The following is an 18,618-nucleotide window of genomic DNA, read 5'->3' on the forward strand; positions in this document are numbered from 1 at the left end:
CGTGCTGCTCTCCAGAGTTTGTTTTGTGGAAGAACAAACTGGACCAGGATAACATCCCATGCACAATCTACCTACAGGGCATGGCGCTCAGGAACGGGCTATATTATTTGTTCCAGTGACTGTATGTTCTTCTGCTATTGTAACCTGTTAGGGAGTTTATTTTTCCACACAAGACCTCAGACCCAGGAGACTTCATTTACACGACACAGGGAGCCATCCCTCGAGAGGGCAATGATCCTGCTTACAATCACTACATGCACCCTCTTTATGTTTGATTCTAATGGATATAGTTTGATCAATGTTTCTATATTTGGTATTGTTCTAAGAAAGCTAGAGGGAAAAACATCTAAGTCATGTAGCCCTGTGGTGTACAGCTGTAGGCTCAAGGGCGATACTCCATAGTCTTATGTCTATAGCAGTATGCTAAAGGGCAACACCAGAGACAACCTCGCTCTGTGAAGCAGTATGCCAGAAAGCAGCACCATGATTTTCTGGTGATCCAGGCATTAAACAATACAGACACACAATTCCATTGTCTCACAAAGGTATTTACCCGACCCATTTGCCAAAATCATCCACATAACTATATGTGCTATATGTGCTATGTGTTGTGTGCTGTTGGTAATCAGTTTTGCATCTTGGCCCAGAGGAACACTGTTTTATTTGGCTATATTCATGTATAGTTGAATGATAAGTAAACTTGAACGTGAACTTGAATTGATGCCTATGACGTTTCTGTTCCTATTGTATTGGCCGAAATCAATAACTCATCTCTGATAAATGATTTTACTGCAAGTGGGGATAATTTTGGAACCTGTTAGCTGTTAATCATTTATAACTAGATATGGTAGGATCACAGAACTTCAAAATATTGAAGTCTGCTGAGCACAGTTGATTGTCAGCCATTTTTGCTGTTTACCACAACTGAAGATACTGCCCTGAAGAGTTTAACACACATGTAATCATATATTGTAGCTTCACTAAGTTCAAGTTCTTAACTGCTCCTGAGGTGCCCTTCTGCACATTTCATTGAACCAGGGTTAGTCCTCTGGCTTGATACTGAGAAGTATGCTAAACCAAGAAGTTACAGCTTGTGGTGGTGTGCATTTGTGTTACTGAAAATGGTCCACAGTACCTCACAGGTATGTCGTTTTGATTTCCAAATATATTGTTACAAACAACAAAATATAAATGGTTGCTTTATTATTCTATGTATGGGAACCCAAATACACCTGAAAAGTGTTTAATAATATTATGTAAGTAACTCATTCAAATACATGCTAATTTGAAATAATTATGGTCTTTAAAATTATTGTGAAAATTGGCTGATAAGTTTCACTACAGTTTACTTTGTCTGAAGAGAACATCAGTAGAAGATATAATAGGGATTTTCTAAATCAGACAAACTTTAACAAAGTAAGATGTATCAGGGAAGAGGTGCCTATAAGCAAAGAACAGATGTGTAACATAACTAGTGGAAAATCCTGTAGAATACAGTTATGATCTGGAATGTACTGCTTGCAAGGAATGTGGAAGCCATTTCAACAGTAACTTTCAAAAGGGAATTGGATAAACATTTGAAGGAAAGGAAAAGGGTGCAGTGAAAAGGGAGTGGTAATAATTGAAAGAGCCAGCTCAAGCACAATAAGAAAAAGACCTGCACTTTGTTATTTCATTCTATGAAAGCATATGAAATAGCTTATTTCTTACTTGTTTTCGTACGACCTTTGACTCTCCAGGTGTATTTATTGTCAATTTAGCAATTCCATCAGCATGAGTTTTCGAAGTGACATCATGACCAGCCACCTTCACAGGAACGTTATTGGCAGGGGAGCCATCGGGATTAGTTACATAGACCTTGGGTAACAAAGAACAAGAGAATGATTGAGTAAAGATGTACCATGAAGTTATGGAAAAGGAAGAGAGTGAGATGAAGAAAATGGGAACTGTACCATCATTTCAAAGGGCATCCCAGGCTTGTAATACTTGGACGTTTTGGTGAACGAGATTGTATATGGGCTCTCAACTATATTTATGCCAGTTTTTTCTGCTTCTACAAGGTCAGTGCCTGTGATGGAAAAAGAGGTATGAAAAACAGATACAAAATAATACGTGAGACATTTTACACAACTGCATACATCAAGGAAGTATGCTCTGGGCTTGCTAGAATTTAATAGCAGCATAAGAATACATATGTTTTAATTTGCTTATGGAAGCCTTTACAAAATAATGCCTAGATTCAATGGAGTATTTTGCATTAATAATAACCTGCTCCCCAGATTGAAAACATTGAGAAGACACTGTAGCAATGTGCTCCATTATTCCTGCAGGGCATTGACTCTCACATAAAGGTCCTGGAGATTCTGATAAATTTTTCAATGGCAATATTGGTGCAGTTCACTCTGTGCCAGAATTTCCAAAAGAAGTCACAACACCCCGTGAGATGAGCAATTAGATGAATTTATTTTTAAATGTTCCCGATACGATATGCACCCGACTGCAGAAGCTTCTGGGATTTAGGTGAATCGATTCTCCAGAATATGGATAGCTGGTACGGCTCCTTTAAAGACTCAGGCTCACACTGCTTATTGGTGACCATATTTTGGCACCAGGATTTCAATATTTAAAGAGCACCTGAACTGAGGTTCAGTGCTCGGTCATCAGCTCTGCTTTTGATTCTCCTCCAGCATCTAGTTTAGAACCCTGTCCTCATTTCAGCCTCGCATCGTGTGTCGATTCGAGTCTTGGATACTCCAGCACTTGGCTGCTAACTATCCTCGCCTATGTCTCTCGTCACAGTACGATTGAGCCTAAGGTGGATTGAGCAGGGTATTGGAGCCTCTCATCAGCTGTGGTCAGCCACAGTGAGAAAATTTCAAGACAGAGCCGGGAGATACAACACCGCCAGGTTGCCATGCACCAACTGGAGGAAGCCAGAATCACTCAGGTGATGTTGTCGATCACTCTGCGGAGTCAGTCCATCTTCTGATCCCAGAGAGATTCAGCAGTGACCTGGGCTCTTGCTGCAGCCTCGTCACTCAGTGTTCTTTGGTGTTTGAACTCCAGCCATCCTGAATCCCTGTGGTGTGCGGAAAAGTAACCTTCATGATCTCTCACCTGACCAGGAAAGCCCTGGCTTGAGTATTTGGAATGACGGCCGGAGATCAGCTCTGATTTGGAAGAATTCATGAACGCCTTGAAGAGAGTGTTCTATCATCCCGCCAGAACTAACAGAGCCTCGGATCATTTGATGAAGCTACATCAGCTTAGTTGGTTAGCAAACAACTATGCTATTGAGTTTTGGACTTTGGTTGAGGAACATGGGTGGAATGAGGAGGCTGACCAGTCTGTATCGCCATGAATCCAAGGCAAATTAAAAGATGTCCTTGCCCTGGGAGAGCTAGTAGAGGACATAGAGGCTCTGATTGTTCAGTCCATTTGCCTCATTAAATGTCTGGTGGAGTGAAAGTGGAACTACCTCAGGAGGTCGAAAAGGAATAGCTCAAGCCTAGCCTCAATGCATTACAGTTCCACTTCCCAACCTCAGACAATGACCAGCCCATCTGCACAAAATCCTGCCAAACCCATGTAAATCGGCTGCAAAAGACTCTCCTTCAATGAGAGGTCCTGGTATCAGAGTCGAGGTTGCTGCTGTTACTGCAGGGAAGCAGATCACCTGCGTGCCAAAAGTCTGAACCTGTAACCACCTAAGACTGCTAGGACTGTCCAGTGTCAGGAGGACAGTGAAGGTAGCAGCCAATGCTCCCAACTCCACTGATTCTGGTGTCATGCTGAAGGCAGGGATCTCCCAGTGAGAGGTAAATGCCTTTGTGAACTTTGGGGCAGCTGGTGACTTCCTGGACTTGGGATCTGCCTGTTGGCTCAACATACCTCTACAACAGTTGAGTCAGCCCATGCCCACAGCTATCCTGGACGGTCGTCCTTTTGGGTCCAGGCAGATCCTGCAGCAGGTATCAGTTTTGCAAATGAGGACAGGGAAACATGTGGAGGACATTTGTTTCCATATCATTGATTCTTCTCACATACCCCTGATCCTCCAGCATAACCCTTCCATGAACTGGAAGCAAGGAAAAATTATTGCATGGTCTAGTTGTTGCAAGAGGGAATGTTTTTGATTGGCCACACCTTCCAATGTGTAACAAATCCAATGATTCCTGGGATTTGCCAACTTTTACGGAAAGTTCATCAGGAACTTCTGCACAGTGGCGGCTCCGCTGACAGCAATAAGAGATCCACGGGCCCTTTTGTTTGGACTACCGAAGCAGACTCTGCTTTTGCAGAACTTAAACAGTGGTTCACAACAGCTCGTATTTTGGTTTCACCTAACCTGGACCTTCCCTTCTTCCTTTCATCATGTAGGAGGATGCCTCGGACGCCGGAGTCAGTACAGTGTTGCCTCAATGGACAACTTTGTACAATAAACTGCAACTGTGTGCATTTTTCTTCAAGTGGCTATCCCTGACAGAGGTGAAGAGTTACTCACAGTCAAGTTGGCACTGGCTTAAGGGGTCCAATAACCCTTTTATTGTATGAACAGACCACAAACCCTGGCTTATATTTGCTGGCAAATCAAGAAGTATTCACAAAGCCCAGGTAGAAGGAGGGATTCCCAAGAATAGCCTCCAGGTTGTCTGCTTGTCTCAAGTTCTATCAGGTCTAAGGTACTTCAATAGGGACACACATCTAGAATGACTGCTCATGCAGAAGTTGCCAGAACCCTCCAGTTCATTAAGAGGAGATACTGGTGGCCAGGAGTGGCTAAAGAAGTCTGACAATATGTGCTGGGATGAGATGTATGCATCTGGAACAAGGCAACCCATACCAACCTCAAGGGTTCTTTCACCCTCGATCTGTTCTGGACAAACTATGGGCTCACATCTCCATGGACTTAGTCAGGAGTCTCCACCTTCCAAGGGGAAGACCACCATCATGATAATTGTTGGTCGGTTTTCGAAAGCCTGCAAATTCATTGTGTTGGGCAAACTACCATCAGCAGCAGAGCTGATGAGATTGTCCTACAGGGCAATCTACAGGATCCACGGATTTCTAGTGAATATTGTGTCAGATCGGGGTCTATAATTTGTGTTATGTTTTTGGAGGGTGTTCTATACACTGATTGGAGCTACAGCGTTCTGCACGTGTGAAGTCCCCGTTCGAATATCAATTTGAGTATTACCCCACTCAGAACTGAGCAGCATGCCAAGGTTGGGGCTCCTGAGACCAGAGATCTCATCCAATGCTGCAAGGAAAAGTGGACTAGGGCAAGATATATTTTGTTGGTCTCTACCGAGAAAGGCTGAAATGAAAGCTAACTGCAAGAGAACACAAGGATCAGCTTTACAACCTGGGTAACGGGTCTGGCTGTCTACTCAGGATTTGCTGTTCTGGGTGGAGCCTAGGAAATTGGTACCGAAGTTCATCGGACCCTTCAATGTTCTCAAGAAAGTAAACCCAGTGCCTTCCACCTTGCAGTTCCCCAAGACCCTCGAGGTCAATCCCATTTTTCACATTTCCAAGTTAAAACCTGCAGGCACCAGTCCTTTAGCCCAACTGCCATCCAGGTTTGTCGATAGGGAACAGGTCTTCACCGGAAAAAGAACTCTGGATTCATGAACTGTTCCGGGTGTTTGGCAGTTTCTCGTGGACTGGGAAGGATCTTGACCTGAAGAGTGGTGCTCATTTGGCATCTTGGATCCGGCTGTCATCCATGACTACCATCATTGTTTTTCTGAACAGCCAGGGTCATCAGGAGTCAGACATTAGGGAGTGGGTCCTGTTACAATATGCACCCGACCATGTCAACTTCTGGGTTTAGATGCTCCAGCTGTCTGGAATATGTATAGCTGGTGTAGCCCCTTTAAAGATTCAGGTCCTCCCTGCTAATTGGCAGCCATGTTTTGGTGCCAGGATTTTAATATTTGAAGAGCACCTGAACTGAGGCTTGGTGCTTAATCATCAGCTCTGGATTCTCGTCTAGCATCTGGTTTCAAATCCTGTCCTTGTTTCTGTCTTGTATCCTGTCTCAATTCTAGTCTCAGGTACCTACTGCTTCCACTTTATTTACAGAATCTCTGCGGTTTTGCTTCTGTCGGTCTAAACACTGTAGTTCCGCATCTGGACAAGTAACAAGAGACTACTTTTCTAAGAATCAGAATGCTGTACAAAACTCTTCATTATTCCTCATTATCAATGATGAGTGTGCAAGTTTTAGTATAGGTCCAGAGTGCATTTTAGAATTTTAATAGAATATAGAACATTAAACAGTATAGCAGTTTTGTGTCAACCTTTTAGCCTACTAAAATACTCTAAAATCAATCCAACCCTCCCATTTCACAGAGCTCTCCATTGTTCTTGCATTCATTTACCAATCTTAGAGTTTCTTAAATGTCCCTAATGTATCAGACTCTACCACCACACCTGGTGTGGTGTTCCATACACCCACTACATTCAGTATAAGAAATGTATCTTTGACATTCTCTCTCTAATTTTCTCCAATCACCTTAAAATTATGCCCCCTTGCATTAGTCATTTCTGCCCTGGGAAAGAGTATCTGACTGCCCACTCCTTGCTCTATGCCTGTTATTCTCTTGTCTCTTCTCTGTCAAGTCACCTCTCATCCTCCTTTGCTCCAAAGAGAAAAGCCCTAGCTTGCACATCCTATCATCATAAGAGATGCCCTCTCATCTATGTGTAGATAACGACAACATGGCTGGCTGCTGATGAGCAGGTTCCACAGAGAGAAAAAAATACAGATTTAAATAGTACAATCCACAACATAACTTAAAAATCATAAAACAGTTATACTATGCCTTTTCATTCAGCAAATACTCTTGAGAAGATGCTGCTATGCTGCCTTCCAGAACTATCATGTTCCATGGGATGAAGGTTGTGAAGAGGTCATGCCCCAAGAAGGCAGTTTCCATTATTAACCACTGCCTCTATTCTCATTACTACTGTTGAGGAAGACTCAGCTATTCAGGAATAGTTTTTTTCCCTTCTGTTATCAGATTTCTGAACTGTCCATGAGCCCATGAACACTACCACATTATTCCTTTTATTGCATGACTTATTGAATTTGTAGTTTATAGTACACTTATGCCATTTAACTCTTTTTTTATTGACTGGGGAGAGCAGTATATCAGCTATTCCTTTATCAATGTTCGCCTAATTACGGACACAAGCCTTCCTGCTGATGCTGGAAATCCAGAGTAACGCATACAAAATACTGGAGAAACTCAGCGAGTCAGGCAACATCTATGGTAAGGAACAAAGTGTGGAAGTTTCGATCCAAGACCTTAATCAGGTCCTGATTCCAGAATTAGACTAGCATCAAGAAAGCAATGGCTGATATCCAGCTTGCCTCAGTTAATAAATATTTACTTAAGAAACCTGATGCAGGGTCTGGAATTATCAGCCATCCCTTTGCCTCCAGTGATGCTATCTGCTGAACTCTTCTAGCTATTTATTTCCCTGCTATTTACTTAAAATTTGCCTACAAAAAAGTATTGAATTTAATTTATTGCTTAACTAAAGATATATTTGTTACAATAAGGCTGTTGAACTCTGTTGCAAATTACCTTTCAAACAAAGATTGATGAAGAACAGTAACACCTAACAGCATTTTTGACTGGGTCACTGAGAAAACGTTGTAGAGTCATACAGCATGGAATCAGGCTCTTCGCCCCAACTGCTCCAAGCCATGAGAAGAAGGTTAATTAAACAAGCTCGATAAAAGGGGGCAACAATGACCATTCAAAGAATGGTTTGTATATTTCAATTTACACATTTCAGTTTGTCGGAACAAGTGCAGTCTGCTTTTGATTCATTGCAACCTTATAGATACTGTACTTCCTGCAATGCAAATTTTGACATAATAATTAGTCCTTTGGGAATGTTAAACCTTCATTAACTGTGAACAAACTGTATTTCAGCGCTCATTTCAGATGGTCTTATTTTTATGAACCTGCAGTTTTCATACCTGAAGACAATAGAGGTCATGTCTTGGAAGTAGAATTATTTAATAGTTTAATGCCGTACGCACATTAATTTTGTAATTCCATTAAATATTTTGATGGATCTCTGGTATCTCTTTTTCCAGGACAAAGGAGAAAATTTAAGGTTCCTGAACTGTTTCAACTAGAAAGATGTTCTCATAATCTGGACTTGTGGATGTGAACAGTTTAATAGGCTACAATGAATGCAAATTGGACCTTACACAGCTGCAATGCAAATACTCCTATACAGCACAAATGCAAGTAGCCATATGTATCACTCACTCAATTAAATCTTTTACTTATCTAGATGATTCTGACTAGCTTAAGCTGATAACATGAGGGGAGACCCAACCACATTATACAATGTCAAAGATAGCTAATGTATGTGTAACCAGCAATAAAATTAAAAAATGACAATATCTTCAATGCCGTTATAACAGAACATAACCATTGTGACGTTGATTTTTAAAATGCATTAAGAACAACACTCACCTGTATGTGTAATAACACTTGCAGTGACATAGATTGAACTCCCAACCAGTGCGTTAATGTCATCGAAACTCTTAGTCAACTGGCCTCTAGTCAGCTTAGCTGCTCCATGGCCATTTATAATCTGCAAGTAAAGGGCTTAGAGAGTTTCTGCTATTGCATCTGATTTTCTGTGATGATGCTAATGGTAAACTTTTATAAGAAAATATACATGCAAATATACATAAATATATCCATCTCTTATATCCTCTCTCTCCTAACATATAATTCCACTTTTCTCATTGATATTATGTTTCACTGCATCTTTTGTTATAATCTGTATTTTGTGTTGTATTGTTATATAAAATCAGAAGTAACTGAAAAATTCACTGCAAAAATACTTAAATTAAAACACTTAAAACTACTTAAGCTTTTTTATATTTTATATGAATCAAACAACACTCTGTGGCTATTTCATTGGGTACACCTGTACACCGGCTCATGAATGCAAATAGCTAATCAACCAATCGTGACAACAACTCAATGCATGAAAGAATGTAAATGTGGTCAAGAGTATCCCAGAAACTACAGTACTGATCTGGTGCTTCCCTGCACACCAGTCTAGTGCTTACAGAGAATGTGACAAAAAACAAAAAGAATCTAGTGAGTGGCTGTTCTGTGGGGGGAAATGCCTTGTTAATGAGAGAGATCTGAGGAAAATGGCCAGACTGGTTCAAATTGACAGACAGCAACAGTAACTCAAACAGCTGCCTGTTACAACAGTGGTGTGTGGAAGTGCATCTCTGAATGTACAACAGGTTGAACCTTGAGGTGTGTGGGCAACAGCAGCAGAAGACCATGAACATCATCTGAGGAAGATTGCACCAATGAACCACATGCCAAAAGCTGCCACTCTACTTCTCGTACTTGTTCATCTTCCAAATATAATTCTGCTACCAAACTGTGTGCAATTGGAACCCGTGATTTACATTTTGATGGTGTGTTTTTGGGCTTATTGATTGATCTGGCACTTTGACGTCTCCAAGGGAGTGCGGGGAGGTTCCAAGTGGAGTGTGCAGCCTGGAGACAGGGCATGAGACTCCACTTCTCACCAATTAAAACGCAACCCCGATTGAAATCAACATGGTGAGAAGGAGTTCAGCACCTTCTGCCTGTGTTTGACTGGTCTCTCTCTCCCTCTCACTCACTGCTGCAGAGGAAGGTACCTGCTTTTAACTGATCTCTCACTCTTGCTCTTGTTTGCTACACCTGGAGGAAAGTGCCAGCGTTTGACCTGGCTTTCTCTCCCCCTCGCTCGATGTTGCCGGAGGATGTGCTGGAGTCTTGGGTCTCGCACAAGGTTTAGTCAATGTGATTTGTGGATTGGGCTCTGCAATCATGCTATATGTAGTTCTGGTTGCGCTGTATTTTTATTGCTATTTTGTGCAATTTTGATCCAGGCGGACTGGCTTTGTGGCTTGCGGTCAATGAATGGCACAACACTAAATTTAATTAAACTGAATATTTCTAGGGTGTTTCAATGATTCTGCAGTGTGATGTTTTATATGTTGTGTTTTTTGCTATTTACGTGATTTGTTCTCTTTTTGTGCGTTAGGTGTTTGGTTTTTTCTTTAAATGGGTTCCATGGTGTTTCTTTCTTTTGTGGATGTCTGTGGGAAGGGGAATCTCAAGGTTGTATACTGCATACATACTTTGATAATAAATGTATTTTGAACTTTGAACATATATTCAAGGACCATTTTATTAGGTATATGATTAGAAACATAGAAACATAGAAAATAGGTGCAGGAGTAGGCCATTCAGCCCTTCGAGCCTGCACCTCCATTCAGTATGATCATGGCTGATCATCCAACTCAGAACCCTGTACCTGCTTTCTCTCCATACCCCCTGATACCTTCAGCCACAAGGACCATATCTAACTCCCTCTTAAATATAGCCAATGAACTGGCCTCAACTGTTTCCTGTGGCAGAGAATTCCACAGATTCACCACTCTCTGTGTGAAGAAGTTTTTCCTCATCTCGCTCCTAAAAGGTTTCCCCTTTATCCTCAAACTGTGACCCCTCATTCTGGACTTCCACAACATTAGGAACAATCTTCCTACATCTAGCCTGTCCAATCCCTTTAGAATTTTATACGTTTCAATAAGATCCCTCCTCAATCTTCTAAATTCCAGAGAGTATAAGCCTAGTCGATCCAGTCTTTCATCATATGAAAGTCCTGCCATCCCAGGAATCAATCTGGTGAACCTTCATTGTACTCCCTCTATGACAAGAATGTCTTTCCTCAGATCAGGGTCCAAAACTGCACACAATACTCCAGGTGTGCTCTCTCCAAGGCCTTGCACAACTGCAGTAGTACCTCCCTGCTCCTGTACTCGAATCCTCTTGCTATGAATACCAGCATACCATTCGCCTTTTTCACCGCCTGCTGTACCTACATACCCACTTTCAATGACTGGTGTACAATGACACCCAGGTCTCGTTGCACCTCCCCTTCTCCTAATCGGCCACCATTCAGATAATAATCTGTTTTCCTGTTCTTGCCATCAAAATGGATAACCTCATATTTATCCACATTAAATTGCATCTGCCATGAATTTGCCCACTCACCTAACCTATCCAAGTCACCCTGCATCCTCTTAGCATCCTCCTCACAGCTAACACTGCCGCCCAGCTTCGTGTCATCTGCAAACTTGGAGATGCTGCATTTAATTCCCTCATCTAAGTCATTAATATATATTGTAAACAATTGGGGTCCCAGCACTGAGCCTTGCGGTACCCCACAAGTCACCGCCTGCCATTCTAAAAAGGTCCCGTTTATTCCCACTCTTTGCTTCCTGTCTGCCAGCCAATTCTCTATCCACATCAATACCATACCGCCAATACCGTGTGCTTTAAGTTTGCACACTAATCTCCTGTGTGGGACCTTGTCAAAAGCCTTTTGAAAATCCAAATATACCGCATCCACTGTTTCTCCCCTATCCACTCTACTAGTTACATCCTCAAAAAATTCTGAGATTCGTCAGACATGATTTTCCTTTCACAAATCCATGCTGACTTTGTCCGATGATTTCACCGCTTTCCAAATGTGCTGTTATCACATCTTTGGTAACTGACTCTAGCATTTTCCCCACCACTGATGTCAGGCTTACCGGTCTATAATTCCCCAGTTTCTCTCTCCTTCCTTTTTTAAAAAGTGGGGTTACATTAGCCACCCTCCAATCCTCAGGAACTAATCTAGAATCTAAAGAGTTTTGAAAAATTATCACTAATGCATCCACTATTTCTTGGGCTACTTCCTTAAGCATTCTGGGATGCAGACTATCTGGCCCTGGGGATTCATCTGCCTTTAATCTCTTCAATTTACCCAACACCACTTCCCTACTAAAATGTATTTCCCTCAGTTCCTCCATGTCACTAGATCCTCGGTCCCCTACTATTTCCGGATCATTATTTATGTCCTCCTTAGTGAAGACAGAACCAAAGTAGTTATTCAATTGGTCTGCCATGTCTTTGCTTCCCATGATAAATTCACCTGTTTCTGACTGTAAGGGACCTACATTTGTCTTAACCAATCTTTTTCTTTTCACATATCTATAAAAGCTTTTACAGTCAGTTTTTATGTTCCCTGCCAGCTTTCTCTCATAACCTTTTTACGCTTTCCTAATTAAGCCCTTTGTCCTCCTCTGCTGGAGTCTGAATTTCTCCCAGTCCTCAGGTGTGCTGCTTTTTCTGACTAATTTGTATGTTTCTTCTTTGGAATTGATACTGTCCATAATTTCCCTTGTTAGCCACGGGTGCACTACCTTCCCTGGTTTATTCTTTTGCCAAACTGGGATGATCAATTGTTGTAGTTCATCCATGCGATCTTTAAATGCTTGCCATTGCATATCCACCGTCAACCCTTTAAGCGTCATTTGCCAGTCTATCTTAGCTAATTCATGTCCAATACCTTCAAAGTTATCCTTCTTTAAGATCAGAAGCTTTGTTACTGAATTAACTATATCACTCTCCATCTTAATGAAGAATTCCACCATATTATGGTCACTCTTACCCAAGGGGCCTCGCACGACAGGATTGCTAACTAACCCTTCCTCATTGCTCAATACCCAGTCTAGAATGGCCTGCTCTCTAGCTTGTTGCTCGACATGTTGGTTCAGAAAACTATCCCGCATACATTCCAAGAAATCCTCTTCCTCAGCACCCTTACCAATTTGGTTCACCCAATCTATATGTAGATTGAAGTCACCCATTATAACTGCTGTTCCTTTATTGAACGCATTTCTAATTTCCTGTTTAATGCCATCCCCAACCTCACTACTATTGTTAGGTGGCCTATACATAACTCCCACCAGCGTTTTCTGCCCCTTAGTGTTATGCAGTTTTACCCATATTGATTCCACATCCTCCTGGCTAATGTCCTTCCTTTCTATTGCATTAATCTCCTCTCTAACCAGCAATGCCACCCCACTTCCTTTTTTTTCATGTCTATCCCTCCTGAATATTGAATATCCCTGAATGTTGAGCTCCCATCCTTGGTCACCCTGGAGCCATGTCTCTGTGATCCCAACTATATCATATTCAATAATAACTATCTGCACATTCAATTCATCCACCTTGTTACGAATGCTCCTTACATTGACACACAAAGCATTCAGGCTTGCTTTTACAACACTCTTAGTCCTTATATAATTATATTGAAAAGTGGCCCTTTTTGATTTTTGCCCTGGATTTGCCGGCCTGCCACTTTTACTTTTCACCTTACTACTTTTTGCTTCTACCTTCATTTTACACCCGTCTGTCTCTCTGCACTTGTTCCCATCCCCCTGTCACATTAGTTTAAATCCTCCTGAACAACAGTAGCAAAAGCTCCCCCTAGGACATTGGTTCTAGTCCAGCCCAGGTACAGACTGTCCTGTTTGTAGCGGTCCCACCTCCTCCAGAACTGGGTCCAATGCCCCAGAAATTTGAATCCCTCCCCCTTGCACCATTTTTCAAGCCATGTATTCATCTGAAATATCCTACTATTTCTACTCTGACTAGCACATGGCACTGGTAGTAATCCAGAGATTATTACCTTTGTGGTCCCACTTTTTAGTTTATCTCCTAACTCCCTAAATTCACCTTGTAGGACCTCATCCTGTTTTTTTTCTATATCATTGGTATCTATGTGCACCACGACTGCTGGCTGTTCACTCTCCCACTCCAGAATGTCCTGCAGCTGCTCAGAGACATCCTTGACCCTTGCCCCAGGGAGGCAACGTACCCTCCTGGAGTCTCATTTGCGGCCGCAGAAATGCCTATCTATTCCCCATACAATCGAATCCCCTATCACTATAGCTCTCCCACTCCTTTTCCTTCCCTCTTGTGCCGCAGAGCCACCCATGGTGCCATGAACTCGGCTGCTGCTGCCTTCCCCTGATGAAACACCTCCCCGAACAGTATCCAAAACAGTATATCTGTTTAGGAGGGAGATGACCTCAGGGGACTCCTGCACTACCTGCCTACTGCTACGCTGTTTAGTGGCCACCCATTCCCTGTCTGCCTGTGTAGCCTTTACCTGCGGTGTGGCCAACACACTGAACGTGCTATTCACGACTTTCTCAGCATCGCGGATGCTCCAGTATGAATCCAATTGCAGCTCCAGCTGCTCAATGCGGTCTGCCAGAAGCTGCAGCTGGACAGATTTCCTGCACACATAGTCGTCAGGGACACAGGAAGTATCCCTGATTTCCCACATGCTGCAGAATGAACAAACCACAGGGCCGACCTCAGCTGTCATGACCTACCCAATATGCTACAGCCTCGCTGTAGGTACAGGGAAAAGCTTGGTAATGATGTTATTGAATATTTCATAGATGTTGGGGTGTATGAGTCAGGAGGGGAGGGGTGGAGTTTTAAGTTAGAACAGGGTAATAGGCAAAGACAGCAATTTGTTTTGAAAGTGCTGACATTATTTATTTCTATTACCATTCAATACAGAAATAGAAGGTGATTGAATTCGTATAAAGTTTAACCAAATAAATAAAAATACCCACCTTTGCCAAGCCAAGAAATCTGGGCCAATTTTCTGACCTGAGGTAACAGTAATACAAGCCTAAACTGATGCAGTGCTGCAGTTCCCAATGAAATAATCAGTGGCTTCAGAAATGATTGTTATGCCTTTTGTTTAGTTGTTAATTGTAACAAGTTCATTTTTCAGAATCCGATTTAATATCATTGGAATATATCATGAAATTTGTTGTGTCTGCGGCAGCATTAGATTGCAATACATAGTAATAAAAACTGAATTACAGTAATTATACACATAATATTGCTAAGTTAAATATATAGTTCAAAAAATAGTGAGGTAATGTTCAGGGGTTCAATGTCCATTCAGAGGAATGGCAGAAGAGAAGAAGCTGTTCCTGAATCGTTGAGTGTGTGCCTTAGGCTCCAGTACATCCTTCCTGATGGTAGCAATGAGGAGTGGGCATGATCTGCATGATGGGGATCCTTAATAATGGATGCCACCCTCCAGAGATGGAGGAGAGGTGAAGTCAGGTTGGCGCTAAACAGCGACTCCTTTGTCTGCATCTTTGGAAACAGCTCTATTTCTATCTCCGAGATCTGATTTTTTTTTTCCTTTTCAGGGTGTGGGGGGTTCTTTTGAAGACCCTGACCTGGAGTTACACTCAGACTTTGGCTCTTTGTGGGAATGGGACCCACTCTCAGGCCTCATGACTGGCTGTTTTTTGATATCCCAAGGATGTAGCCTAGAAGACGAGTGAGCCTTCAGGGTTCCGAGTTTTTGTATCTCTGGAGACGGGCTGATTCTAGGCTGATGCCTTTGACTGAAGTGTCGTGGGAGAACACAGAACATTAGGAGCAGCAGGCTAGTTACCAGACGTTGTGTGTCCAGAGAGCTGCGCGTTTTTGGTGGTGACTATCTGGGCACAGAGCATGGAAAAAGCAACGCAACAGACTTTTAACATTATAAATCAGCAAGTTGATTGTTGTGTCTTCCCACTCGCCATGAAACAGGGACACCCCTTTTTCCCTTGGGGGGACAGAGAGGGATCCTGTGGTATGTCAAATTACTGGGTGAACGAGTTGTTTTTGGGGTACTGCAAGTCTGTGTCTTTATTGATGCTTTGCTGCACACTTGAATGCTCAGTGGAGGGTGCTGATGCTTTTTTGCCGGTGGGGGTGGGCTGGGGTTGTTGTCTTGCTGCTGCTTGTATAAGGGAGGGGAAATTGGGGGGACTTCGGGGTTCTAACGTTTAACTGTCATTCATTCTCTGGAGCACTTCTGTTTTTGTGGATATCTGCGAAGAAAAAGAATTTCAGGATGTATATTGTATACATTCCTCTGAAGTTAAATGTATTTATTGAAACCTGTTGAAGCACTGCTCCTTGAAGGTGTCCTGGATGCTATGGAGACTCATGCCCAGGATGTTGACGCAGCCATCTAGAATGCTCTCCATGGTACATCTGTAGAATCTTTGGTGACATATCAAATCTCGTCAAACCCCTAACAAAATGTAGCTGCTGCCGTCCCTTCTTTGTATTTGTGTCAATATGTTGGGCTCAGGATAGATCCTCAGAGATGTTGACACCTAGGAACTTGAAGCTCTTCATTATTCCCAGTTCTGATCTCTCTGAGGACTGGTGTATGTTCACTCTTCTTACCCTTTCTGAAGTCCACAATCAGTTCTTTGGTCTTGCTAATATTGAGTGAAAGGCTGTTGCTACGGCACCACTGAACTAGCTGATATTTCTTACTCCTGTACGTCCTCTCATCACCATTTGAGGTTATGCCAACAATTAGCAAATTTACAGATGGTGTTTGAGTTGTGCCTAACCACACAGTTATGCGTGTAGAGGGAGTAAAGCAGTGGACTAAGTACACAACTTGAGGTGAGCCAATCAGAGAGGTGGAGAAGTTATTTCCGATGCACAGACTGTGGTCTTCTGGTGAAGAAGTCAAGGATCCAGTTGCAGAGGGAAGTACAAAGGCTGAGGTTCTAGAGCTTTTCAATCAGAACTGTGTGAATGATGGTGTTAACACTGAGCTGTAGTAAATAAACAGCATCCTGACACAAATATTACCATTGTCCAGGTGATCTAAGGCCACATGAAGAGCCAATTGTATCACATCCACTGTAGACCTATGTAGCAATAGGCAAATTGCAGTGGGTCCGGATCCTCGCTCAGACAGATGTTGATTCTAGCCATAATCAACCTCTCAAAGCACTTCATCATCATAGATATGAGTGTTACTGGTTCATAGTCATTAAGGCAGCTCACTCTGTTCTTCACAAACATGAGGAAATCTGCAGATGCTGGAATTTCAAGCAACACACACAAAAATTGCTGGTGAACTCAGCAGGCCAGGCAGCACCTATAGGAAGAGGCACAGTCGACGTTTCGGGCCGAGACTCGAAGTGGGAGGGGGAGGAGGAGATCCGAAATGATAGGATAAGACAGGAGGGGGAGGGATGGAGCTAAGAGCTGGAAAATTGATTGGCAAAAGGGATATGAGGCTGGAGAAGGGAGAGGATCATGGGAAGGGAGGCCTAGGGAGAAAGAAAGGGGGAGGGAGGAAGCCCAGAGGGCTTCTCTTCTTCTTGGGCACTAGCATGACTGTTACCTTTTTGAAGCAGTTGGGAGCTTCGAACTGTAACAATGATAGAGTGAAAATATCTTTGAACACACCCACCAGTTGGTTGGCACAGGTTTTCTGAGCCCTACCATGTTTTCTATTGAGGCCTGGCCGCTTGCGATTGTTCATCCTCTTGGAAGACAAGCTAATGTCAGCCTCCAAGACAGAGCTCACGTGGTCACCGGATGCTGCAGGGATCCTCATAACTGTAGTTTTATGCTGCTTTTCAAAGTGTACATAAAAGGCCTTGAGCTCATCTGGGAGCATCCCTGCCATTCATGATGTTAGGTTTCGCTGTGTAGGAAGTAATGGCCTGCAAACCTTGCCAGAGTTGATGTGCATTTGGTTCTGCCTCTAACCTCAATCAGACTTGTTCTTTTGTTCTTGAAATAGCCCTCCATAAGATGTACCTGACCTTTCTGTATACACTTATCATTATATGCAAGGGATACCTTCCTCGAAGTTGACGCATAATGTGAAATCGCATAATGTGAATAATTATTTAAATGGAGAAAATAAGAATGCGTTCCAGAAGGCTTCCCAAATATGTTTTATCTGTAACTTATTCACATTTTTATACCAATACGACACAAAAGCAGTACTACAAGACAACATTTGTATTATATTTAATCAATTTCAGGTAATATTCAATGTAATAAATCATAGAAAGTTAACATCCAAGGGTGTACAGTACTCACTAACAGTGGCAGGTATGTTCGCTCTGGGAGATGAGTGGTTGTTGTGGTGTCGGGCAGTTTTACACGGATAAGGTGGATGGTTGTGGTCATCAGGATAATATCAAGCACAGCAAAGGGTGAAGAAAGACTCACAGAACTCTTAGAACTGCCGGCAGCAGAAGATTACAGCGATTGGTATAAAGTGGTGAGGGTTGTTTGCATGGCAGCATTTTGTTTTTCAGCATAAATTTGCTTGTAGGGAAGAAGGGTTAATGGCAGGGAATGACTGAAATGCTGACTCCGTTCTAAACTTGGGTCCATGTCCATCGCCATTTGTGCCAAGTGTTCCGACTTCCACCATTCCCTCAGCGTTGATAAACTCCCGGGATTTTCAAAATCATTTGTTGCTTTCAGCATCTGAGAGATAGTTCGTCGTAAAAAAAAATACGCACACCTTGAATGTGGATCACACCGGTCGAGTGGTTGAACCAGTGATGTTGTGTTAGGCGGCGGGAAACGCACTGTTATATTAGGATGAATGTTGTCCAAATGTTTAGGATGGACTGGCGCATTGTCAAGCAACGAAAGAACTCTAAAGGCAAGATTCTGTTCCCGGCAGTAGCGTCCCAGAGCTGTGTTACCTTCAGCTGATGCCACGCTGTTTATAATTTCCAACTTTTTTTCAAGTGTTAAAGCGGTTCTCTGCCGCTCGGCTGACAGTCCAAGACATGACATCGGATGCTTAGGAGGCATAATTAAATATTTCAAGCACAAAATCACTGCACCGTGGGTA

The 18,618-nt window shown here is 42.6% G+C and overlaps 1 protein-coding gene across 1 annotated transcript in view; it reads right to left on the reverse strand.

Moving 5' to 3' along the window:
- LOC140191280 (complement C3-like) overlaps window positions 1-18,618 on the reverse strand; it is a 215,486-nt gene that overhangs the window by 162,129 nt on the left and 34,739 nt on the right. Inside the window, exons 9-11 of the mRNA XM_072248549.1 lie at window positions 8,508-8,628; window positions 1,953-2,068; window positions 1,711-1,857 (exon numbers count right to left, since the gene is read on the reverse strand). Coding sequence (XP_072104650.1) covers window positions 1,711-1,857; window positions 1,953-2,068; window positions 8,508-8,628 — 384 coding nt within the window. The remainder of the gene's footprint in view (window positions 1-1,710; window positions 1,858-1,952; window positions 2,069-8,507; window positions 8,629-18,618) is intronic.

The sequence above is a fragment of the Mobula birostris genome, chromosome 32, assembly GCF_030028105.1.
Source record: "Mobula birostris isolate sMobBir1 chromosome 32, sMobBir1.hap1, whole genome shotgun sequence".
Taxonomy (NCBI): Eukaryota; Metazoa; Chordata; class Chondrichthyes; order Myliobatiformes; family Myliobatidae; genus Mobula; species Mobula birostris.